This window comes from Pempheris klunzingeri, chromosome 10 (genome assembly GCF_042242105.1).
Source record: "Pempheris klunzingeri isolate RE-2024b chromosome 10, fPemKlu1.hap1, whole genome shotgun sequence".
In the NCBI taxonomy this organism is placed as follows: domain Eukaryota; kingdom Metazoa; phylum Chordata; class Actinopteri; order Acropomatiformes; family Pempheridae; genus Pempheris; species Pempheris klunzingeri.
Window position 1 is genome coordinate 19760695 of NC_092021.1, and position 27761 is coordinate 19788455.

Genomic DNA, 27761 nt, shown 5'->3' on the forward strand with positions numbered 1-27761 from the left:
CTATCTCGGTTCAGTCTTTTCATCAATCCGGTGAGTAGAGAGCACGCGAGCACACAAGATATGAAAACACACATTAGCGGCGCCATCCATGCAAGTATCCTCTTTGATGTCAAAGTAAGCTTGCGACAAATGCGGCCCTGCTGAAAACAGAATGATGTGGTACCAGGGGAATGGCTAAATAATGCCTGCTCCATCCAGGTTGACAGTTCTAATGAGCGGTGTATATTCATGAAGCAGGTTCAATTCCCTTAAACAACATCAACACTGGGGAAAGCGTCTGTTACTCTCTGCCACACTGTTAGCATTATGTAAATCATAATTGCAGTGTAAACATTATATAAAAGTCACAAATCCACTTGAAAAACCATGTCTTCAGTGATACTTACCTACCAATGGCTTGTTTGACAATTTTATTGTGTGTTTAAATCTTCAACAAATGCATAAAATCCATTGTTCTCTCCATATTTCTTTAGTATTGTCTTTCTTGTGCCATGAAACAAATCTATGCTGTGTCCAGACTTTGCTACCACTGAGAAGGCATCCTAACTGTTTTGATGTTAATGACTGTGCAGGCATTGATCTTGGGTATGCATGTATGTGCGCACATGGAGGCACACAATAATGACAGAGACAGAGTGGAAAATAATGTGCAGGAATGAGAGTCAGGAGGAGAAAGAAAGAAAACCGGAGTGAGACATTGTTAAAAGGCCTATATTTGTTCCTCTCATTATGTCTTCTAGTAGGGGTGTGAATACAGCAGGCACATGTGAGGTGTGAGGTATCTTCACAGAGTATGTTCAACTGAGAGAGTGCTCCTGTCTGGCAACCATCCACTCTGGATTTGAAAGCTTCGGACTGCGATGTTTGAAGTATTTTCATTCCAAATGCATTAATATGTACCCCTTCTCTTAATCTCTGTCCTGAGACCAAACCGCAAGGCTCACAGCAGCTCCACTGATGATTAAAGGTGTCAGAGTGCATTACACAATATTGAGCGATGCTGCTGTTGCATTATGCAGGCTAAATGTCAGGCATGTGGGTGTGCCCAGCCTTTTTTGTTTGCCTCATTTGACAATCTAGGATCCTTGAAAACTGTATACTGCATTCCCTGGTGCCTATCTATCAAAATGCACATCTGCCATTTCATGTTATTATGTAGTCCAACAATGGAAGAAGCATTGCAGACTAACCTGCCAGTGGTGTTTTCTCCTTCATTAGTTAAAAAAAAAGTATACCTACAGATTGGATCTGCAAGCAAGGGACTGTAAGAAACAATTAGTGTGCCACTGGGCTTCTCTGGCTGTGACTGGCACCTGCCACAGTGCCACTCACTCTGTCGTAAGTGACATTCACAACCCAGTGCCCAGCTCAGCTCATCTAATCATCTGTGCTTATGCATCTGTTTAATTATGGCTCATCCAGTGAGCCTTAATGGTGACCAGAACTGTGGATCGGAAACAGTGGAGCACATTGAGCTGCTTCGCTTCTTCTTTTTTTTTCCATCTCACCAGTGTTTTGAATGACGCTGCTGTGTTTGCATTTCCACTGTGGCAGATGATCTTCTAAAATCCCCGTAGTCCTATAATGTTGCTTTCCTCCCCTGCCTCTTGTTATAAAATCGGAACACATGCAGTACACACACTCTACTGCAAAAACAAGTGGGGGGGAAAACACAGGAGGATGTGCCAGAGACTTGGCTTAAAAACTGTTACGAGGGGCCATTACATAAGGACTTCAGAAGCTTTAACTTTGTGAAATACTAAACCAGGCTGACATTTGTCAACTCTTCTCTCAAGTGAAGCCTACACAAGAAATATATAAGTAGCGCAACCTCCATGAGAGATGCAGGATGTAATTGATGCTAAATTGACACTAGGGGCGGTGAAAGAGCGATTTGAAGCTTTTATTCAGTGTATATTATTTTTGGGTTGTTCCTCACACCTGTAAAACTCCTATGAGAACTGACAAATGGCTGCTCACTGCAGCATGCAGACTAGTGGAAGAGGAAGTCTTAGTTCAGCCAAGCTCAGCTCAGCTCGGTTCAGTGATTCGCCATGCCTCACCGGCAGTTTCTGTTTTTCCCTTTAAGTTTGGGATTTACAGCAAAAACACACAAATATAGGCTTTTTATTAGTTATGAGAGGCAATTTTGCAAAATATGTTTCCAAAGACAATGTTGTCTATAAATTTTAGTCCTCTCTTCAATAATCTAAATTTCTATAATGTAAAAGTTCCTTTTATGCCTGCGTAGTACCGCCCTCTGCTGGTGGGTACATGGCATCACAGAGCTGATCCACCACGTTGAAGACCTGCAGACATACTGTTCAACAGAATGTACAGGAGATGCACAATAAGATTGTTGTTAACACAGGATTTCAAAATTTCAAATTTCAAAATTTGATTTTAAAATTGTCTCAACACCAGCACAAAACACATGGCCTTTTAATAGCACACACACACACACACAGCGTAGGGTCTGAATGACAGGTGGAATATTGGATGCTATTGGCGGGCTAGCTGAGGATTAGTCAGCTGAGCACATCATCCCCCCCAACAAGCTGAAATAGAAATGAGGGCTTTAATCCGAAGTGGAGGAGGCACTGGCACAGTGAGGAAGCAAACGAGAATATGCAATTTGGTATTGTTCCTTAGTTTTGTAATCCATTATTACAATAGCACTGAGTTTTGAGCCTGTCTGTATGCAATATAGCCTACCAAAATAAAGCTCAGACAGCCTCTCTCACACACCCACAATAATTTAATCCTTGCCTGGTGCCACTGTTGATGGGTCACAAAATGTATGAATGGAAACAGTCATGGTTTCACTTTTTGGGGTTTCACACACTATTATTTCTAACTCAGGAGAGCCACCGAGTTGCTCTATAATATTAGCGATGCCTGATAAACACCTGAATAAATGCATTTGCAGTGACATTAAATATTAAAAGGTGAAATTGACCCGACTGGCTTCTTGGAAGATCTTGGTCAGCAGTTTCATAATGGATGTTTGGATGATATATCCAGTCCTCTGGCTTAACTCTCTGGCCAGAGTGAAGGTAGGTCTGTAAAGACTATCTGTATCTAAAAGGTCTGTGGTATAAATTTAATGAGGGAAATATTGAACAGACTAGCACAGACTGGACATTGTTAAACTAATCCCTCAGGTGATGTGAAGAGACACTGAATTCAGCACAAAATTGAACCAATAAAGGCCCATATAGTTATCATTCAGGATTCCTGTAGTTATGCTGTCTATAGTTTTTCAGGGTCTATTTTTGCACTGTTGGATTTATGCCTATCAAACACTCCCTCTAATATGCTGATGCTGCCATCTCCTGATTTTAGGTGGAACCACATGCTGTGTATGTGTTACAGCCTTTCGCTCATACATGGCTGGATATGGAGAATGTGGACTATTGTGGCATATTCTAATAAACAGAGGCTTACAATATGATGACTATAAACATGATCATGATACTTGAAGTTTTACTTGGCCATATTTGTTGTGTTTCATTCATAATATATATGATGCTGAGTGAAAATCAGCATGAACACAGTTTACCTTCTCTGAAAGGCACGCCACTCATTTTACACATTAACTTCAGCTTATTTCTCAGGAGGTACCACCTGTTAAAATCTGAGTTATTGTAGTTCCAATGAAGAGATGTTATAGTGGTGCATTGTGGGAAGTGTAGGATCCAAGGCTTCTGGAGGTGAATCCAAGATCTTTCCTTAAAACATAAATTTATCTGACACTTTATCCAGATTTGTTTGATTGTATTTTCTATTAATTGAATTGCGCTTGTACTTTTTTGTTATTATTAACGTCAGGATATTATGGACTCTGCAACACTAATGTTTTGCTTCCAAGATTTAACCAGTAATAATGGATTATGTTATGATTCAACAGGGAAAAATGTTAACTATTTCTTAAAATGTCAAATAAAATTAAATACTGAAAAGTGAATGATTTCTCTAAAAGTTTAAATTCACCTTTTCCTCTCAGACAGCTGATAAAGTACATTCTCTTTGTTGAACACAACAGCACTGTTGCTCACCAGTTGAGTGCATCATTAAGGACCATTAGCTTTTGTTGGATGTTGAGAAATTATTGTTTTCGAAACAAGGTCAAATCATAGAAAAACACAACAGAGGAACAGATTATATGTCTGCATTTATTTCATCAGAACACAATTTTAATCATTGTAGCAGTAGTTTTCATACTTTTCGAAAAGATCATGACTTGTGAGACTGTTTTATAAATCATTTCATCAAAGTTGTTTGTAAAAAAATTAAAGAAGTTACTTGAACTAAAGCATCTATAATATTACAATATACTGGTAGTATAATAGTAATCATAATAATCATAATCGCAATGATACTTCTATATGACTTTGACCCTTTTTCATTCTATAATCATAAATCTTTCGCTTTCACACACACAGAGCTACAACCTTTCACAATAAGGTTGCGAAGCTGCGGACAAGTCTATTGGTTAAACCTCACCACATTCTCTTTTAACATCAATGATTTCAGACGCTCAAAATAAAATAAAAAAAAGAAGTAGAAGAAGTAGAAGAAGAAGAAATTAACAGCATGACATCAACTCAAAATACACAAGGAAACCTGGACGCAAAGACATACATAGTTCAGCATACTAGGGAACATATTTACAACCAAAAAAGGAATGGGCTTCTGCATAGATCCACAGGATAGAGAACAGAACTATTGTGAAAACAGAGAGAGGCTGAGAGGGAGTGAAAGAGGGCAATATTTGTGTATATACCATTTGGTGGTGGGTGCACAGGGGGTTGGGGCAAAGGGCATACATAGTCTATATGTGCTGGGGTAAAACACAAAATTAGTTTTTGTAGGTTGGTATGTTATGGGATGTGACAAACCATACCCTACGACTGCTACAGACCATTGTCGGGGATCTAGACTGAATCTATGGGACCCTACACATTTTTTTCTCAGTATAATGCAGTAAAAAACTGACAAACCAAAACACAAAAAAAAAAAATAAACTTATCACAGCAGAGTTACTGTTGTGTGCATGCCTGCATTACCAACAAAAGTCAAATCAGATTTACATCAGTCAAATCTAATTCTATTATTGTCTGGGAGAAACCTTGCGCACAAAAATGTCCAGCCTTGGTGCAAACATGTCTGAAGGGGCGTGAGAGACAACACATACGCACAGCATTTGCACCCATGCAACCACACTGAGGATGCATTTCTGCATGTGCAGCAGACATGGCCTCTGTGTGACTCCAGAATGCAGGTTTATTGTATGAATACATGTCCGACAGTTGGTTTGTGATGGCTGTCACATCACAGCACGGCCGCTGACATGACAGGCAGAAAGAAATCACATGTATGTCTTCGGGAGATCCCTTACATGTGTTTCTGGTGGAGGTTGTGTGAGGCTTATGAGGTGCAATCCATATATTGCTAACATGGCACATTCTCTATGACAATGACAGACCCTGTTTTCTTCCTGTTCTGTTTGATCATGAAAAGCATGTCATATCAAATTTGAAGTGGGTTTAGTTAACTCAACACGAGGTATGCTTTGGCACCAGTTTAAGGTCATGGTCCACTTCATTCTCCCTGACCTTCTGTGCACTGCCTCTGACGTCTTCTCTCTCACCTCAGACAAAGGTTGGGGGAATGTTCTACCAGGCAGGTGCAGTGGAAACATAGATGTAGCTCTACCCTTGTCTGTTTTGGGTCTTGGGGCAAAGTTCTTATACACGGAACAGTACAATGGTTTCAAAGCACAGTCCATAGAGCTGTAGTGAATAATGAGACCACTAACGTACTAAGTCCCTGTGGGTGTAAAGATAGTGGTGGTTTGCCACACCTGTCCTGCAGGCCCAAAGGTCGTGGCAACACTAATGAGCTCTCCAGAGAACACACAGCATTTAGTAACAGACACAAAGACACAGCTCTGCGCATGCGTACAGACACACAACAGCACACTTTTGCCCACAGGCCCATTACTTTTTCTTCCAGAGCTCAGCCTTCCTGATCCTTGTGTATATGACAGTTGTCGTGTGGTAGGTCTTCAGCAGCAGTAGCAATATAAAAGAATAAAAATATCTCCATCTACTGGTGGTCAATAGAATAGCAGCATTTATCTATCACTGAATGCAGTCATCCAAGATGGGCATGGGTGTGCTGTGCTGAATGACAATGAGCAGTTATGTATTTCATGCAAGCAGGAAGTCAAGAGTGGGGCAGGATCTAAACAGCATAAGAGTCAAAATAAGCCAATATACTGGTTATATAGACATAATGTGAACAATGATGAATTTGAAGTCCTCATATAAGCTCTGTAATAAAATTCTTGACATCAGATACTGGATTGGACATCTCATTTAAGTAATCAACGTACTAGAGTGGATAATAATGGATTCAGCAACATCCGTTTATCTTCAAATACCTGATCTCACAGCCTTGTTCACCAAAGAGACAAAAGAAAATCTAGAAACTAAAGAAGAAGTCAGCCCTTAAGGTCATGCCATTCCTTTCAGTTCACACGCTGGTCAACATTTATAAAATAAACATAAGTGTCAGCTGACTTAGACGATAATCAGGTTATGCCATTAGTGCTTACACAAACAATGACGCGCTCCTCTCTCTGGATTTGTTTCTGTTCCTGCTCTCCAGTAGCAGCCAGTGGAATGCCTCTGTGCTGCAGGTGTATGACTTTTTAAAAAAGAAACAGGAAATGATCTGTGTTTTTTACCCTTTGTCCTCTAACAGTTCAGATATGCATGTTCAGAGTGTCTGACTGTGTTGATGATGGTGTTTGTACTGTTTATCTGAATAAGCCCTTTACTTAATGAGACATTAATTTGATGTTTTGTGGAGAAAAATACAAAACAGTGGGCATGCTACAGGAGCTGATTTGGGATCAGATATGGCGCGGAGTGGGGCTGAGGATGGTCGACAAACGAGGCTGACATAACCTTGCAGAGAGCCTTCACATGCACTTCATGAAAATTACATAGTTTGATTTTAACAGAAACAAAGTGACCATTTTGAACAAATTGTCTCCGTGTTGGTACGGCCAGTGTGTCATAACTATCAGCGGTCAGGGGATTTTCCCTCACGCTACTGCGGGTAGCAAGCTTCCTCTCCTTGTGAGACATTGACATTTTAGCTTCATCATAACTGAATGGGAATTATAGTTCATCAATCATGTAAAAGTACTTAAGGGTAACATCCAGTCATCATGTTTCCTTTGAGTAAAAAGGCCTGAGGTTAAAATGACACCATGTCAGTATCAGTTTGAGGGCAAACAGTAGATTTAGTGTTTTCAAGTAGTGGTGATAGCGTAAAATCATTTATACTTGCTAGTCACATTTGACCAGCAGGGAGAGGGAAGAGAACCAAATCTCTTGAGGCAGAGAAGACAGAGGAACCTTCAGTAACCATCATATTTATGTTGCAGACAGAATTTTGACTGGATAGTACCTTTAAAATCTACAATAACAAAGGCTTCTTGGTCTGGAGCAACAGTGAGTAATATATGTTGATCCAGTGCTAAAACCCTTATGTCAGTTAACTTTGCTAAGCAATGTAGCTGAAAGGTGACCACAACCTGAATGGGGTTTTGGTAAAAAGCCTGAAATCACATCTTAAGACAGGCTTAACACAGTTTAATGTTTGTTCTGTGAGACAAAGTTATTCTGTGTGCTTTTTTTTTTTTTTAGCTCCCTGTGCACTGATTAACAATGTTGCTAACAAGTGGCTAACTCTTTAAAACCTGAACTATTATCAAAATGTAATGAACCAGGACTTTACCAACACCAGCAGAAATATTCTAATAGATTGTTTTCTAAAAGGTTCTTCAGCATCTCATCACGTGCTTCTGTCTTGTCCTCATCTTCACTAAAAGTAGAGCAAACTACGGCACGAGTGTGAATCCTAATGCTTTAGTTTAGCATCTTTAAACCATAATCATTCAGCACACAATTGTCAGAGGACTTTCAGATGCATTTTTGTTTCTATCTTAAACGCACAATTTAGATTCAGATTTTGTTCACAGCTGCTTCATAATGTTAGCCTGAAACAAAAGTGTTATGGTTTATTACAGCTTGGCTCTTACTCTGCCCAGCAGTTCTATTGGTTTTCACCAATAAACCTGCTGGCAACACGTCGACATCGCTACGATGAAGGCGAATAGGGCAAGAAAACCAAGAGTCAGATGATTAGACACATATTACACTGTAAACAAGATTATCTAAACTATTGCTCTTAAAACTGAAGGTGGATGCACCCAAAATATTCACAATAATCCCTCATTTTAATCTAATGAATTGAATTTAAAAGTCTTTATTGATATTATTTATCATTTATAATTATCCAGCCGGTAGCGCAGTGGATAATTGCGCATGCCATCGGCCTGGGGAACCCGGGTTTGACTCCCTCCCAGTCCCGGCTACCAAAAATGGGTGAGGGTTGCATCAGGAAGGGTATCTGGTGTAAAAAAAACGCCAAAATCTACAAGCAGATCATCTGCTGTGGCGCCCCTGGAAGGGAGCAGCCAGAAAAAGGACAACATTGGTTCTTATAATTCCTTCAGGTAACCACTCTTTATTTCTGGTTATGGTTTAATTTGGTTTGTGTACATTTCTGTCGTTTTGTGTTTTGTTCTGTGTGTTTTTAGTCATTTTTTTTGTGAGTGATGCTTGTTGTCAGGTCTCTCTTGTGAAAGAGATCTTAATCTCAATCAGACTACCTGACTAAATAAAGATATAACCATTTTCTCATCCAAACATGTTTAGCTAACCAGGGGTTTGTTTAAACTGACTGCTCGTGTCTGTCCCACCCCCAGAAAGCAATAAACATGGCGAATGTGTGTTGGAATCATGGTCAAAACATTAAAAAGAAGAACCAAGCTGTAATAAAATCGACGTATTCTTCGAGATTTAGAGCATTTGTGGAATGCATCATGTTTGTTCCTGATATTTCCAACAGTTTAGCCAAGTGTTAGCTCTTTACAGATGCTAATTACCGAAATGTTGTGATCCTTGAAAACAGTGTTAATAGGAGAAAATTATCTCACAAAACAAAGAGAGGGGAACCATAAACCTGTGTTAAGCACAGAACACCACAGAACCACTGTCGAACCCCAGTGAGGATTATGGGATTGTGGCCAACAAACCGGCATAGCAGAGCTAAGTGACATCTGAAGGTGGGGGGGTGGGGGGGCTCCATAAAAACATCATGGCTGCACCAGCCTGTTAGGTAGAATTTTAGGGTCAGAAGCACACACATCCTCTCATACGCATACATACACACATATGTAGACACGCGTACAAGCACACACACACACACACACGCCCATGCATGCTCACACATGCACAGTAAATCTAGAAACACAAACCATCTCACACACACAAACTTGCAGCTAATTATTTTTTTTAACACATTATCTGTCTTATTAGAGAACGAATTTTCTTCCTGTATGAGAGACCCAGAAACAAACACAAAGGATGAACATTAGAAAGAGAATATGATTGTGTTATTCCATAGTCAGCCAGTGCAACAGAAACCAATAATTGGAACACAGTGTAAAAAAGCGTAGTGAGAGAAACTCAGCCATGAGGAAGCCGACCTTCCCACTCAACAAAGGCTGTGGCATTGTCCCCTTTTCTATCTAAGGGACCGGGTGAGTCCCTTAGTGTGTCTGTTTGTTTACTTATTTATTTGTTTTGATTGATTTGTGTGTCTTTCGTCTCAAAGCGTCCCACATTTTCCATTTGCCAGTAAGTGTTGCAGAATGTCCACAGGCACACAGCTCCAGCCGTTCGCACAACTGTGGCTGTATTTTTCCACATTGGTTGCCATGGTGAGGGAATCCCCCACCCTAACAACCTCACCTCCTCCTGGCAGCTCTATCACTCCTCGTTGGCAGGGCTCTCCTCCAGAGGCGTGATGGCGGGGAGGCCCAGTCCTGTTGCATTGTGGGATGCAGTGAGGCTGGCAACAGTGTGTAGGAGGACGAGGACAAGCAGGCAGAGTTTGAGCCGGCTGTTACACAGTCTGCAGGCTGCCGAGGAGCTGAGGGAGGTACGGTGCTGGCATGGCGGGTGAGTTCTTTTCAGGGTGCCCCGGGATCGGTTGTCCACTTTCAAGTCCCACCGCACGTCACAACACTCTGCATCCGGGTCCACACCTGATGGATAGTCCTCCAGCAGCCCTGGGGTGTTTTTGAGGGAAAGGGGGAGGAGGTAGTGGTGGAGATAGTAAACAGTTAACTCACAGCTCACGTGTGGTCTTAAAGAAGCTCTGTGTAGCATTGTTGTATATAGATAAATCCTGTCACAAAAAACAGAATTGCTTGTCCAGCTTCCTCCACAAGCACTGCTTTGAAAACCAAAATATAAAAAAGACAATAATAACAATGGACTTCAACGAGAATCAATTCTTATGAACTTAATCATTTTCAAGTTGAAATTAAGGTTAGAAAGCACAGCAGCCAAGAGAGCTGAGTGCAGTGAAATATAAGGAAACACAAGCAAATGGGCAAGAAAAAAAATGTGATTAGTAATGAAATATTGATAACACATGCACAGCATGAAGAAACACACTGCAAGTCCTGCAGAACAAATCCAAACTGAGTTAACAACACAAAATAAGTTTTAAAAAAGGTAAACATTAAATGTACGGCCAATAAACTATAATATCTAATATCTCCAACATCAACATATCATGCTATGAGAATGTTAAAACTTAAGGAAACATTATTAGCTCATTTTTCACCACAAAACCATGCGTCCTCACATGCTCATTGCCTTAAAGTGGCACCGGAAAGTTGTTTTTGTGTTATAACTCGCTTGGTTTTGTTTAATTTGCAGTGTTTCTTGATTTGCATGTGATTTGTTAATGTTCAGCTGGAGCTAAAACAGGAGTCAACATCAAAAATATACTTTCATTTTCAATTTTAAGATACATGCAAACACAAAGTGCATACTAAAGATCCATTTAATATAGCAACAAAACATTATGTATCATAATATACTGCAGTGACACAAAGACCGAAAGCACAAAGAGCTGCTGAGACTCTCTCTCACTGACATTATAAGCAAAGTGGGTTTTGTCACGACCTGTGTGCATACTAATGCGAGGAGTGAACTTTGGAGAAGTGTGTGCCCACTCAGCATAGTTTGACTGTCAACAGCTTAACTGTGACAAGAGGAACCATGTAATTACTTGACAAGTTTCTGACAAATCTGCTCTTAGAGCGACCGTGTTTGCAGAATTATTGACAAAACACGCGCATGCGCAGAAGTGCATAAGTGAAAGACACAACCTGGAGCTGTAATCTCAGCTCTCAGTTACTTATTCATCCAAATGCTTGATTAGTCTTGCTCAGTACATCAGCTACACAGAGCAGAAAACATAATTACTACACTGTGAGACCTTTCTACTGCATAAAAAGTGCCAAAAACAAACACAATACATGGTTGGTTTTGGTCTTTTCATTAGACTTGCTGATGAAATATATAATAATACCATTCATATTCTTTAATTTCAAAGAGTGACAAAAGTGGCCTTGTTTAGTATTCTTCCTAGATACATAAATTAGTGCAAATGATCAATAGAAAAAACTCAAAAATAAGAAACAGAGTCACAACTTTGAATTTCTTCTTTCACAGTGTACCTGATGCTCAATAGGACCACCAGAGGGCAGCATCGGCATGTTTTTGTCTTCGTATTAATCATGTATTTCTCACATAATACTGTGGGGGACTCACCTTCCATGTATGCCTGTCTCCTGACTGGACGTAAGAGCTCCATTCACTAACACTGACCTAGTGTGTGTTTTATGCTGTTCAGTACAGAGAGAGCATACAGACTTATTGTCCCAGTGCTCCACTGTGCAGCTGCCTCTTGGTGCTGTGAATAATTGGCAACGATTTCTCGTTATGGTTTATCACCCTGTTAGTCTGGTGACTAGATGTAACATCCTGTAACTGTAAAGTCACAAGTGTGTGTCCGTCAGAGGTTGTGTGCCCTATTCAAGCAGCACACAGGGAGACACTGCGCTCCCAGTGTGCTAACTATGTGTTGTACAGTAAGTTAGGAGCGTGACCCACAGTATGTGGGGTGGGGTAGAGATTAGAGAAGCTTGATACTGCACTCATAGCTTCAATTCCCAGGATTTAGGAATGTAATGCTCAAATAGTCTGCTCTGTTCAGTGCCTACTGGTTGTGTACTGAAGTTACATTGGGCAGCTACATGTACTGTACCGATGTTAATCTCTAAAGGTTAGAAGTAAACAAACACAGGAGGTAGAAAACAAACAGCAGAATGCATAGATTGTAAGAAACAGTTTTTTTTAATACCTGTGCATATAAAACTGGGGCTGCCTCCATGAATGAGATCATCATTGTCGGGCAGGATGAAGGGGCATCGCTGCTGCACCTCCAGGCAGTACTGACCACAGGGGATTCGCTTACTGCAGTGCATCTGGGTGGTCTGGAAGTACTGAGAACACAGCCAGGGCTTATAAACCGTCTAGGGAGGGGAGACAGAGAGGCGAGGGCAGGGGACAGAGAGAGAGACAGGTGGAGGGGGTGTAGAGAGAGGATATTGATGAGTTAGGGAGTGCTGGATGATACCCATACACACATGCACACTCTCACATGTATGTGCATCATCCATGACCTCTGCAGCTATTGATTCACACAGGACTGAGCAGATATCCTGGTGATACTAATATCCACTGTTTAATGAATGCGGCTGTTGCTGGGCAGTCATCGCTTCGTCGGTCAATATTCAGTATTAGCCAACCTCCTCTTCAGAACAACTAGTATCACTGTGTACTAAGGAGCCAGTGTGTACTGTACTGCATTTACTTGTTTTCAGAAGGATAACACCTGTTCTTACATGCAGTGGTGATCAAATGGTGGAAAACACAAGAGATGCTTCACTACCACTACAGCCTGAGAAAAATGTAACGCGCCAGAGGACATGCAACTTGCTTTACAAGCGTTTAAAGACACAATTTATGGCATAATCCTAATGGAAACATAATGTATTAATAAACCCACCAGCAAAAGTCTTAGCAACAGATTCAAACCTGCTCATTCTCACATTAGACAACAACAAAATCTAAGTCTAACAACTAAATCTAAGTTACCCTACTACTGTTTTCTGAAGCTGTTTGGGTTTGCAAAATGAGCCTACAAGTGTAACAATCAATTACGACCCAGAGAATCAAACAAAAGTTGTCTCCATGACAACTAAGCAAACTCCGTCTACAGGAGGAGACCAAGAGATGAGGTTGAAAGATATTAATGGCAACAGTCATTTTTTGTAAACACAGCTGAAACAAAAGGCTTATTTATCAGGCTTATCAGTTCACAGACATTTGATGACACTAACACTGGTATTTAGTAAATTATTCTTTTTATTATGTATGTGAGATTTGCTTAAATATACATTATGTGGTCAAAACAGGGGTTATATTACGCAAATGTTTGTTTGCAGTGATTTTTCTCACCCATTTTCTCAAATCTTCAAGTGCACAAGTGGGGACAAATGATTAACTTAGCACCTTATTTTTCCTTTCTCATGTGATACGGTGGTTGCCCCATTGTGTGGTATTATCACCTGCAGCAGTTAGTATTTCCTGTGAAACACCCCAGGGACTGTGAGGCAAGCTAGCACCTGCTGTGAGCTAATCATCACACCCAAAAACCAAACCGCAGATCTTATCACTCCTGCACAGACACTTTCCTGCTTCCATCGTGGGTTTTGTGTGCATGTGTGCGTGTGTGTTTATGTGTGTAAGAAAGAGAACAGCGCAAGAGTGCGTATGTGGATGTGATATATTTTTGTAATGTAGTGTATCTTCTGAATAACATAACATAACATAAAAAAAATTCCCTGAATAGGCCAAAGGAGAAATAGACACAAGCCCACCGAATGTAATGGTTCTTGAAATAAATTGGAAATGTGCTCAAAAAGGCGGCACAAATGTACAGTATAAGTACAAGAGCTGCTTTCTGAAGTGAACTGTAGATGCAGACGGTTGTGATCCAGCCAAGATGTAAGTGATGTAAAGCAGTGGAGAGAACAAGAAAATATATTGAGGGCACAATATGAATGACTACATTCCTAAGTAATCCATTGCTGGCTATATTTGGGATGACAGCACAATTGATCAGACTGATAATGATATGTCACTTAACTTCTTCAACAATCATTGATGGTCTCATTATTAAAATTTCTTTTGCCCAATGTAGTAGCTAACATTTTCCTTTTGCATCATTGTATGAGGCTCAGTTAAAGCCCTCTCGTGTGTTCTGTCTTTTTTACAACTCATAGTTGTTTGTCATTTTCCCTTGACTGCTCTGTAATAAGGCATCAGTGTATGTTTGTGTTTCATTTTAACACATTACCCCATATAAAAATAGGCAAAAAAGAATACAAAATGTGATTCGAATGAGCGAAAGAATAATGTAATCCATTAGCAAATTATAAAGTGTCTATCTTTGATTCATATTTGCATATTCTGCTGAATTTCAGTGCATGTTGGCAGGTTAAAACGGTGCGGGAATAACAAAGAGAAATTTAACAATCGTCTCTATTGTGACAAGTAGCCACCTAATCCTTTCTGCCTCTAATGGCCACTCTTATGTATCATTTCGCAGCATCAAGAATGTACTACATCATTATAGAAATTTGCTTCAAAATAACATCGTAACTGCTGGTTTGAATAATCTGTCATGCATATTGTGGACCGACAGGCACATACTGTATGCATGACTGAACATGTGCACATATAGCCATTCTGCACACATTTGGATAGTGTACAGTAAATTGCTGTTCGCTGATAATTAGATTTCCAGTAAAAGATAAGGCTGCTTCCAGAGAACACCACACACACACACACACACACACCCACACACACGCACACAAACACACACACACTGCTCCTCTCTGTAATCTATCACTGTTTGAATGTCACAAATGAAAATGTGGTCACATGAGCTAATGTCACTTCTCGTACACATTAGAATAATGTTTCTAAATTATCTGTGTATGTATGAATACAGGTGTCCATCCATGTGACAGAACACTGTTGTCTTTTTGCATTTTCTTGTGCAACACATTTTTAGTTAGAAGCTCATCCTGTAGCTGACAACATGGGGAGTGTATCGCATTACACTAACAATGTCATTGGCAATGAGCAACAGTCTAAGTAACAAATTACATTCACTCTCATTCACTGCAACAAAGTATTTTTTGTGTACTTCCACTTTTTTGAGTATTAAAAAAACATGGTAATTTTACTTTTAAGTCAGACATTTTTATTACACATAGTACTTCGCGACAACTCAAGTGGCATCCATTACAGAGTAAAAACAAAGCTCATGTGAAAAAGCTGATAAACTGATAAACTGTGGGAGAATGGAGCAATAGAAAGATGTAAAAACCAGCAGTTGCAGCCGACAATAAGCTGCTGGCGTGTCTGTGGCCGCAGTACTTGCGATGTCCAGAGAGGCGACACTGAGCACCGGAAAACATACATGATGACTGGACATGTTCTCTGGAGTGTCAGGGGGTAGGTAGCACCTAGGCTGGGGGTAGCAATGCAACAATGCACGATAGAATTATGTCATTATGAGGTGTAACATTAGTGAACATAAGCATAGTTAAGATAAAAGGTTGCATACAGTTTAATTAACCACTGATTTAATGCACCATCCCAAAGTGACCCAAATCAAACACACACAGTAGATGCTACATGACCAACAGGCGCTGTCTGCGACTGTCTCTAGCGGGACCGAGAAAGTGAGTGAACTCTTCATAATAATCTTGTGCTTTGATAATGAACGAGTAAAGACGCTGAAACTAGAGAAGATTGTAGAGGACTTCACGGTGCACACGTGCCACAAAATGAGAAAGGTCTACGACAACACGCTGAAGGTGGCGGATGTGGCTAACTCAATGTATCAACAAACACTGCGTTGCCTAGCAACGTAGCATTGTGTGCGGCTACCCGGTGAGTAAATACAGTTCACAGGGCAAGAACGCCCACTTTAAAGCAGGTCTTTGCTTTAATATGTGTGAGTTTGTGGCTGCAGCTGCTGTGGAGTTTATATTGTTTTTACGTCTCTGTGCTGGTAGCCTTGATGATGATTTACTCTGCTGTTAAAGAAAGTCATTTCTGTAACTTTATAATGCTTCTTAAGCTGCTTATACATCGCTCCTACCCCTAACTAAAAATGTAGCACAGTAACATCATTTTAACTGACTTCATTTCATTTTTACTTTTACTTGAGTAAAAATTCTTTACAGTAACACTATTCTTTCCATCTCTGGCAACAAGTGTCAAGTATTGTCTGTTTTAGTATCAGACATTTACTCTACACAGAGAAATCAACAATATTAAAGTCAAGGTCTGCTCATCTATACTGAGGCTCAGACATGAATCAAAAGCTGAATAATCAATAAAACCACAGCTGAAGGGATTCTATTTAAACACCGCCTGAATCGGTCCCTTTGGCTTGAGCTTAGGAGAAAAGATCTCAGTGGCAACCATTTTCCCATCCATGTCACATTTCCTTCTATCAGAATTCAAGTCAGTGTTTAGTGATGCTTATTTACAAAGAAGGACTAAGAAGTACAGTAGGTTAGATCTAGGTGACACCTAGACCATGTGCCTGAAACAAGAAAAGACAAGCGTGCCCCATGAGTCTGACCATCAGCAGAACATCAGCCTGAAGTGCAGCAGATGTGCTGAGAAACCACTGTGCTTTTTGGCAATTTGCCACATAGTCCTGTCTTTTTGCACTCCCAGTTAGTGAAGCCCTTTGCTGCTGCTGCTGCTGCTGCTGCACTCTCTCGACCATCAGCCCACTGGATCCATGATCCATGGCTAGTAGTTAATCATCCTCCTGTCTAATCTCAGAAAAAAGAGACATTGAGTGAGAGAGACAGAGGGAGGAGTGTCATGATGGAGATAGTGGGAGGGTGGACTCTTTCCCTTCTTTTTCCAGTTTGGTGTGATCTCTCAACCCCCCCCTTCGGAAGAGAATAAAATACTCCGTCCTCCTCAATCACTGACTGAGTGAGTTTGAGGTCAGCCAACTGGCTCTCAAATTTTTATACTCCTTTTTCTGTCACCTCTCACTTCTTTTTACATCTCCCATTAACTTTTGCTGTAGTAACTCCTGTCACTGTGTCATCTTTCCTATTGAGAGTGCTACTGCGATATCAGATGGTTTGCTAGTGATGCTTTTACTCTAAATTCCCGAAAAGAGAACGCACGAAAAAACACATGAACACATGTAAAACCTACAAAATGTATTATCAGATTAATAGCCATATTTAGCCAAACTTTTCCTCTGCAGTGAGGACAGATAAAATCCATTAGACAACAACAACAACAGTCGCTTTCATCATTCTTTAAATTTAGGATAATTACACACCACATCAGTACAAGAAAAGTTGTGTTATATTCACTTCTTTGTTTCTCTTTTTATCAGAACTGCTGTTCTCGCTTAGAAATAGTTCCCATCACTTCTACTTTTTTTTTTTTTTAAATCAAGAAAGGAGGGACTATGCCATTTGACTTTATCAGAGACTTTAGATGTGAAAACCTCTATGCAGCAGGTGTTGAGATTAAAAGAATTGGAAAGTTCAAGCCAGAATAAGTTAGTGACTAAGAGCAGTAATTCTCTTTTAAAAAAGGAATACTGCAACGCTGCACTTAATGACATAACTTCACTAAATATATAAAGCTGTAAAAAGTAAACATGAAAGAGTTTGTATTAACAGCAAACAGCATCAACACTAACATAAAAAAGATTTTTGATCAAATCAAATAAACTTATACTGTTGCCAAAAAAAAGGTCTTTAATATAAGATCGTTTTATTTCAGTTCTTCATACACTATGACAGTAAAAAAAGTTCTTGCTCATTCCACATAGGCAAAAAATGTTTTCCATTTCACCATCCTTCATTTTTATGCTGCAAAATGCTGAGAGCACACTGACAGATAAGGCAGAAAAGCGTGTTGTACGGTAATTGTAGACACTGAATCCCAAAGTGTTTTCCATGCATGTGTATGTGGAGGGAAATATATGGTGCTTTTTGGATTAAAAAAAAAAAAGAATGAATGTTAAAAGAATGTAAATGTAATACACGTCAGTGTCTCAAGTCCACTCTGATATAGACCGTCTTTATGTTCTTTCTGCTGTTTACCTGCCTTATCGCTGACTCTCCCATCTCATTCATACACCGTCCCACTTCGACTTACCCTCTGCTAGATTGTCTAATGGATCATGACTAGCTCTCTAGTAAATCCCTGCCTGCCTGGTTTTTGACTCTTTTCTGTGATTTGGACTTGATTAACAAATTCTGCACATTCACCTAACTTCGCTGCCTCTGAAGTCATGCTTTTGAGTTCACCCTCGTCTGTGCTTTCTGAGCCATTACACTAAATGAATAAAAGTAGACTGAACATTCCCCAAGTACCTTAGTTAGCTGCAAAAAATGCTTCATTTCAGTTGCAATCTCTTCGCACAATGAGAGATTAAAATTACTCCAGTGGTCAAAGTGAGATGAAAGTTTGCTTTTGAAATATGAAAATAAGCCAATTGAAAAGCTGATACTAGGGCTGGGTGACATAGCTCGTAAATAATATCTCTATCTTTAGGCTATGCCACAATATACAATATTTATACCTTGGTATTCACATTTTCTCTAAAATAACATACATTACATTCTCAAATAGTGGCCAAGGCCAGAGGATAGAGAGGACCAGGCCTTGATATGGTCATCTACTATATCGTGCATTATTTGATATTAAAATATATTGAGTATATTTGACCTAACACTTAGCCCTGGCTGATACTACAATACAATCTTCAGCTCAATGCATAATGTTTTTGAATGTCAAAATATGCCACAATATTCCACCCCCCACTGCTCCCTGCTCTCCACTGATTTGCTTGCCTGTTAGTGATCTGCAGAGTTGAGACTCAGCTGTCTCCTGGATTGGATTGGATTATTTCATAACGATTAGGCTAATATGGTTGTAATTGATGGAAGGCCTTAACCTGCCCTGTGGTATTGGTTTTAAGTGGCCCCGGATGGCCTTGCTTTGTCAGTGACTTGTCTTTTATGGTTTATCTGGGCTTGTGTTTTGTGGCTAAACCGCTGACAGAGGCTGATAGAGCTGGTAGCAACACACCAGATTACTGCAGCCCATTCCTCTTCAACATGTAGTACAGTACAGAAGCACTTCAGAGAGGCACAGACACACAAACGCACCCAGAGTCTCATCAGCACCTCATAACTAACACAACCACTCTCTGCTTCACTGCACTTAGGCAATCCTTTTTTCTTTATCCTCTTTCCTGCTCTGTTTATGTAAATCATCCTCATCTTAAATAATGAAGCAGGACAAGTGTACACACAATAGCCCGGTATTAGCATACTACTATGTTTTTTCAGGCTGGGTTATGAGAGTAAAACAACAAAAGGAAATGATGAAAACTGACTGAATTCAAGTTACGCCTCACCATCTCAGCTCTTTGCAGATTTTCGCCAGAAAATATATTGATTTTCTTTTGATTTTCACATTATTCTTAACTGATTGTCATTCAGATTTTGTCTCCACACACCAGATCTCATGCTCGAAAAAGTACTTTACAGTCAACAAGCACAGCTAAGAAAATCTTTAGAGGAAAAAAACACAAATGCGTGATATTTCCACTGAGAATGTAGAATTGTTGGATTTTTTTCTGGTGATTTTAACACTTATTTAATATTCTAAACGAAGAAATACATTTCAAGATTGTTTTCTGATCCTGGAATGAATTAGTGGACCCTATGCACTGCATACTGTCCACAGAAGAGAAAAGGCTTTCCTATACCCGGCCCACAGACAGACAGATTATCATTCTGCATGCTCTCCACAGTGTTGGATGAGATGAGCAGTCCATTCAAGCAGTGACACTAAGGCCGCCCGAGATGTAGAGGGTCAAATAGAGTGTTCTTTGGTAAGAGCCAGTTTACATGATGGCTCCTATCGTTTTAATATCGTTTTAATTCCTATGGCGGCAGCAGAAACAGCAATGCCCCATGGGGCTTCAACTACAAGATGGGGCTGAAGAGGTCGAATAGCAAAGGTTAGACCAACTATAATCTGAAAAACAACATCCACATTCACATACACAAACAAACGAGTGTGCATGGATAAACACGACAGTAAATCAATGAATGTAATCAAGCGTGAACTCAAACACAAAGAAAAAAAAACATTGGTCTTTACAAGGAACGTGCATGCATAATCAGCTCAATGTCATTGCAGAACTATCCTGCTAGCTTAGGCAGATCACATTTAATTGGCTGTGATGTACTTATGTGCATTTCCTTGTGTGCACAGTGAAAATACATGCATGTATATTGACTAGCCAGGGGCGCCAGCGCCTGGCAAGCATGCAAATGTGTCAACAGCAGTTATATAGAGAAAAAGGAATGTAGCTAATAAACTACAACAACAAGACAGACATAAAATAAACAGGCAGGCTTAGCTACCATGGTTAGAAGAGCCAATGAGAACATAGTAGTGAAACAAAAAGACGAGCAAGGCTGCCTGCAGACTGAAGCCACAGCACAATACGCTGATTGAAAGTGAAGTGACGCAGAAAGCACTCATGCAACTCCCTGAGAGGCACCTATTCAATTACATTCATGTTACAGTACATTTGAATGGCTGTGTTCACACAGGCCTGCTTTCTCAATAATGACCCACCTGCTGTTTGAGGCAGATGCACAACAAAAACATTTGCACATACAGCAAACAAACCCAGACACACATGATCACTGACAGCAAGAGCAAACATCACCTCATATCTTTTAATATGGGTTACTCATTTGGCAAACAAAAGCCATGCTAATGCAATTACCACACACCAAGGACAGTATTAAACAGTATTATACCGAGTGAGATTATTAAAAGGAGAACATATCCAAACAAATAGCCAGACAGAGTGTAAAAATAGAATAACCTGAGAGTACACACAAAAAGTTCACCACACTGTTATGCTGACAGGTTTGACAGGTTGTGTTTCAATCTCAGAGAAAAAGGGAAAAATACAACAACCATTATGAGTGCTGAAAAGCTAAATAGTAGCTGCACAGGGTTTCATGAAAAATGAATGAATGAAAGATACGGTCATGTCAGTGTGTGAATTAATAATGAAAGAATGAATTCCCCCCATACGGGAGGTGTTCACTCCTACAGGAGTTTGTTAGTTGGTGCTCTGCGCTGCCCTCCGAGCCTGCAAGACGATAATAAAGTTATCAGCCAGCACTCATCACACACACACATTCATAAACTCAAATTGTGTGTGAAAAATAGTGCAGTTTTGGAGCAAAGTGTCTTTGTAATTCAATTACGGTGACAATTGTACAGAATTATCTTATAAAAGATTCTTGGTGGTTGGTGTAACATCCCTCCCTCTCTGCCTGCTACATGTGTTGGTGTGGAGCTCTGATTCAGGAGCCAATTAGCCCAATGCTGAAGGACATCAGGAAATAGTCTGCACCTGAGTAGTTTGAGCCTTATTCACTACTTGACTAACTTTTATGAATGACTCTTATAGTTGGTCCACATCTATGGTCCAGAAACATCTCCACAGCTATGTTATGGGTTGTAATGATATTTTCTAGAGACTTTCATTGTTCCCAGAGATTGAATCTTTATGGTTTCAGTCATTCAGTCTTTTCATCCTGCACCACCAGCAGGTTGACATTCAACTATTATAACTAGTGTATGCCATTGTGCTGGACTTAAGTTTGATTTGGAAAAAACAAAACAAAAATATCTCTGAAAGGTATTTTCAGTCAACAGACCATATCTCATCATAGACTTCATGTCTCATGAAGTGAATAACATGCAGTCCAGGCAAGCAGATAAGAGTGACATAATAAATACATGTAAGAGGCACGTGGATGCCGTACTCTTCTATCCTGTCTGGTGTACATCCACAGCCCTGCTGTACCATGTGCTGATTCTGCCTACTGTAGACAGATAGCTTTGCTTTCAGTCTGAGAAGATAAGAGGAAAAAAACCTGCTCTATGACAGCACAGAGAGTAGAGACAGAGACACTGTCTGAGAAAGATATGATGATGAGAAATTATGGATGTAAGGATTGAGATGGATGAAGAAGAAAGAGGACATTTGCTACAGGGAGGACATCCATATGCACAAAACATTTGCCCTAAAACTCATTTTGTTGATTAATCAAGGTTATCTGGATGTAATTCATCGCCACTGTCATGCTGACACTTACACTGATAATTCATTTGACGGAGATAATTATCAGCAAGACGGACCTACTGTGAGTGAGAGTGATGAATCAACGCCCACTGCAGTCATACAGCCTGCTGTTAGCTCTACCAGGCCATGCTTGCATGCATGTGTGTGCACCTGCAACTGGGTTATCAGCTCTCTCTGCCTCTGTGGGTTCCCACTAATGCAACCTCAGCCATGCAAACCTGTTAAAAAAGTGTAAGTGATCCTGTCTGAACTGTTAATCATAAACACCCATTATTACAGCAAAGCCTGTTTCTCTTCATAGAGCTGCTAACTCCTCTGCTGCTATCCATGCCACCCTCCCACCCCACCTCATTCCCACCCCACCACCCTTGTCTCCCTCTGCAGTGTATACTGCAGCAGTTGGATGAAAAATGGCCTGGACAGGGGGGGCTGGCGCAAGGTTGCCAGCAGAGACATAACAGATACACACACTCACCTTCAGACACACACCGTGTTCTCTTTCTAGCATTGCTGTGCTATTTCTCTAGCTTGCTCTCTTTCTGTCTGTTTTACACCAAGCACACACACACACACACACACGCACACACACACACACACACACACACACACACACAGGTATGTAGAACAAGACTGAAGTCAAGAGAGAGTTAGAGACAGACGAAGAGGGACGGTGGTGTCAGCAGGTCTTTACAGTATTAATAACCTACAGTTGTCAGTAGCTTGTTATCGGGGGGTTTTCCTCCCACAGGCACCACTGACCCAGCCAGGCCAGCCGTGTCAGGCTCTGTGGAGCGTCTTAAAGGGGGTTCACTCAAAATTGAGTTCATGTCCTAAATTGGCCTCCTAGTTTTTCCTTTGAATACTTTTTTGTTTTCAAAGGCACATAAGTCAAATCGGCACATTGTCCGACTGTGTTAGCATCTACAGCATAGAACTAAAAATGTATATTCAATCTGACGTGCATACAAACCAATGTTATTATCAACAAACTCAAAACTAAACTAAAACTAGGTCTGATCTAATTAACTGAAATGAAAATAAAACACAGACTTTAAAAAATTGAGAATTAACAGAAACAATATTGTGTCCTTACATTGGTGCATATGTTTATATCCCCATATTATTATAGGAAATAAAACTAATACTTAAACTAATAAGAACTCAACTAAAACTTAATATTTAAACAATAAAAACTAAAGTCAAACAAGCAAATTGAAACTGAAAATGAAAAGGATAACAACATAATAATAAAACCTAATGAAAAATACAAAACTATAATAACTGATACAAATATGCATGCACATACACAAAACCTTTCCTTTGGCAACTTCACTTAAATGTTCTTCATAAAAACATAAAACCATTCCATCCATGTTCATCTGGCACAGGCATGAAAAGATTCAGAGTCAGAGAGAAAGAAGACAGGAATCCTTAAAGGGTCTCACTGAAGTTTATCTCTGCATTTGGTTGGGGGAGGGGAATCAAATCTTCCTTCAAAGCAACACAGGAGGAACCAAATCTACATCTTTTAATTAGAAGCTAATGTAAGGTAAGATTCGTGGAAAGCAGAGAAGAAGAAGAGAGTGGAGCAGGTAATGGATAGGGGTAATCAAACAGAAGCAGAAGTTCTGTTGATGATATGTAGACATCTCATTCACCACCTGGTGGCCGACTGCAGTGTAGGTCATAAAGCCCGTCCCCGCCATGTTAGGACATGGGACATCTTTATGTTTTTTCTAAATTACAAAATTAAAGTGCACGTTAACTAATTTTTTCCCAAAAATGGCCGCTCTCATTTTAGGTAGACTTCTTCTTCTGAATCATATGTAGCTAGCTAGCTAAGACAACAACTAGTTGTTCACCTGTTCACCTGTTATGTTATGTTAGCTTTGTGCTCACCACTGAGTCCAGTTTTGTCCTGTGTTTTGATAAACAGCCAGCTTGTATCTACTGGTTAAAGTTTATTTATTCATAGGTTCAACCTGTCCCCAAATATGTCACTGTCTGACTGAAGTCTTTGCCTTTGCATGTCTTGGTCAAAGCAAGTCAAATGAGACAGATGGAATAGCAGCCCTCATCTTGCCTAAAAATGAACATATCCCACTCCTGCTGTTGAAAATGCCCATTATAGCACAAAGTCCCATTGGACCCACAAAGCTACGGAGCAAAAACATGCTGAGAGCAGAAAAGAGCACTGGCCCGTTTGGCGAGTAAACAGGGTTTCATATTAAGAATTATGAGCTTCCATCTGACTTTACTGTCAAATACGTTATTCACATTTTCATAAACTCTTCTTTGACAAGTTATTATCATTTTGTGTAGGTTTATTTTGATGTTCATGCCACTGCCTTTATGTCTCTTGGTTCTAATGTATAAGTGTCTATCTGCAAAGCACCAATCAGTGACCCAAATGTATATAGAAGGACCGTTCATGTTCCACCTCTTGTCCATGTCATCTCTGTGCTGAAAAGGTCATGAAATGTTGCTCACTCTGGAGTATTAAAACCTCATGACAATGATATAAATGCCAACTAAGTTGAAAGTCATTATCTTGTTTGAACCTGTGTCTAAAGTGAAAACATTTGTTGTCTCGCCCAAATAAACTATCCCATCCATCCACTGTCTATACCACTTATCCTTAAGGGTCACTGGGGGACCTGGAGCCAATTCCAGCTGACAGCTGGGTGAGAGGCGGGGTTCACCCTGGACTGGTCGCCAGTCAATCACAGGACCAAAACATAGACAGAGACAGACAGGATACACTCACACCTACGGGCAATTAAGAGTCCAATTAACCTAACCTGCATGTCCTTGGACCGTGGGAGGGAGCCGGAGTACATGCAGAAAACCCACACAAGCTCAGGGAGAACATGCAAACTCCACACAGAAAGGTTCAAGGCTCAAACCTGCCAGCCAGCAGATTCAAACCCAGAACCTTCTTGCTGTGAGGCAACACTGCTAACCACACCACCGTGCTGCCCCCAAGTCAGAGCTTAGCTGATAAAATAAAATAAAAGTGTACTATACTAGATTATTATAGACAGATATCTGTTTGACATTGTGATTTCATAGCATAGCATTTCGCAGCATTTTGTGTTAGCAATCACATAGTGACATGGTCTGTGAACATCCTTACTGCATAGATAAGTATGTACAAACAGGCACACACGTGCGCACACATGCGTTCATGTGTGCATCAGCTGTTTAATTATCAGATGAACAGCAGGCAGAGCTGAGGAGGTATTGATAATGAAGGTCTTGTCTGAGCTGGTCCAGGCACAGTCAGCTGTGAACTCAAGACAAGCTGCTGAAGTGCACCACACACACATGAACAAACACACACACACACACACACACACACAGTCATGTTGCCATCACTTCAGAGGACGTTACAATGACTTATATTCATTTCCCAGAACCAAACCCAAATCCTAACCATAATTATTTGCCTAAACCGTTCATTTAACCAAGTCACCCTTAAATTTAATGACTTACATTATAAGAACTCTCATTTTGTCCCCAAAAGGAAGGCAAGTCCCCACAGTGTGATTGTGTAAACAGATTTATGTCGCCACAACTTGAGTAATACATGATGTATGCACACACACATACACACAAGCACTGAGCTACACTGACATGAGGTTTGACTCTAAGTTATATTTTAACTGAACCTCTCAGATAGTCTCATGTAATTACTATTTTATTTGGTCATTCTGCACAATCAAATGCAACGCTATTCAACAATTCTACCATGAATTCTATTTTTGCAAAGCTGAAATGTTCCAGTTTTTGTTGACACTGTGTCACAGCCATGTTAATTTGAATCAGTGTTCATTTTGGAGTTAGTGTTTGATGGCGGTGGTGTCGTATTGGACTCCATTGTAGTAAAAGATGTTAGACTTTGGAAAAAATCTGACTTCAGCATTAAGACCAGAACATCCAGTTTGCCAATAGCTCACATCCTGAAGGTGTCTGCCTCCTTAACAATCCAAACATGGCACTACAGGCCACTTGGAAGGTTAAATAATTGTGCAATGGGGCAAATGTTTTTAAAGGACCTGAAGCACTTTATCTAGCGGGTCTTTAAAGCTACAGCTAATTTCTCTGCAGGTGCTCGTGTTTTATCTGCGGTGTTCGTAGGTGTTGGATTTTATGCTGTGCTTTTTATGCTGTTTTATGCTTTTATGGTCATTTTATGGGTTGGATATTGCCTGCTTTATGCTTTGTTAAATGTATTATGTGCTTTATGAGTGACTGGTTTTACTATTTTTTAAGTGAGCTCCCTAAGACAAATTCCAATCAGTCATGTTGTTTTGAAAATAGAGTATTGAATCTTGATCATCAGACATCCCCAGTTGTACTCACTTTATAACCTCATTTTATTCCAAAGAATATCTTTGAATATTATCGTCAAACCATACAGTGGGCCTAGTTAAAGTAAAGACAGTTTACAAATGCGGAGATACATTCGACTATCCATGTGTCCTCAGACTTGGTTGGAGGTCACAAAAATGATAAACACTGACTCAATTATAACGCTAGCAAATTAAACTGTGAATTGAATAAACTGTTATCATTATGTTGAATCAAATTAAATGCAATTAAATTAAATACTGAAGTGTTAGAACCAATTACCCAAATTATACGATTTCACAGTGAAATTGCCAACAAATCACTTTATGATTATATTTGATCAGCCTGGCATTTATCAACAAGACATTTAAGCAAGTTGATTTAGTGCATTTTTTACTTGCCACTGAGTCTTTAAACTCACTGCTGCACTTAATTTGAGAGTACTTTAAAACACCCCATTTGATTCAACAGCAGTTTAACATCAATTGGATGCATTCATGCACGTGATAATGAACATTTATTGACAAAGAAATTGTTATCACTGTGATACTGCACACATGCAGATTCACATGTGTATTTATGTGGGATGTATTTCTGATGGATCTGATCTAAAACTATGCAATGAGACGTTAAGTTCATTGAGCGTATGTGTCATGGACATGATCGAAACCATCCCGCTGCTTCTCCTGCACACACCTCATCCTCGTGCTAATCCTCCAGTCAAGCAGCTTTTCCCACCAGTGCACCATCCACACCCACTGCCACCCCCCCCCCCCCCCCCCCCCCCCCCCCCCCCCCCCGTACTGTCTATCAATCAATCAGCTGCCAGCCTGCTCAGTCTACCACACACCTGTTGCTGGTTTGCTTATTTACCCTTAGTACTTGTCCCAGTCAGTTTGCCATAGTTTCTTCACCGGATTGTACTTTGTGCTGCTGTCTGCTTTGTGTCCTGCCAGTCTGTTTGTATTAACTTTGGATTCTTGACCTGTCCTTGTTACCTGACTTTTATCTCTGCCTGTTATTTTTGTACCTCTGCCTGGTTGTCTGGATTTTTGGTTTTTGACTTTGAGAACTTTGGGTCT

The 27761-nt window shown here is 40.2% G+C and overlaps 1 protein-coding gene across 1 annotated transcript in view; it reads right to left on the minus strand.

Annotated features, from left to right (window-relative positions):
- Nucleotides 1–9906: 9906 nt before the first annotated feature.
- The window catches only part of LOC139208871 (NALCN channel auxiliary factor 1), a 73641-nt gene continuing 55786 nt past the window's right edge, over nucleotides 9907–27761 (minus strand). Inside the window, exons 2-3 of the mRNA XM_070838639.1 lie at nucleotides 12367–12538; nucleotides 9907–10216 (exon numbers count right to left, since the gene is read on the minus strand). Of these exons, the coding sequence (XP_070694740.1) occupies nucleotides 9915–10216; nucleotides 12367–12538 (474 nt within the window). The 3' untranslated portion in view covers nucleotides 9907–9914. The remainder of the gene's footprint in view (nucleotides 10217–12366; nucleotides 12539–27761) is intronic.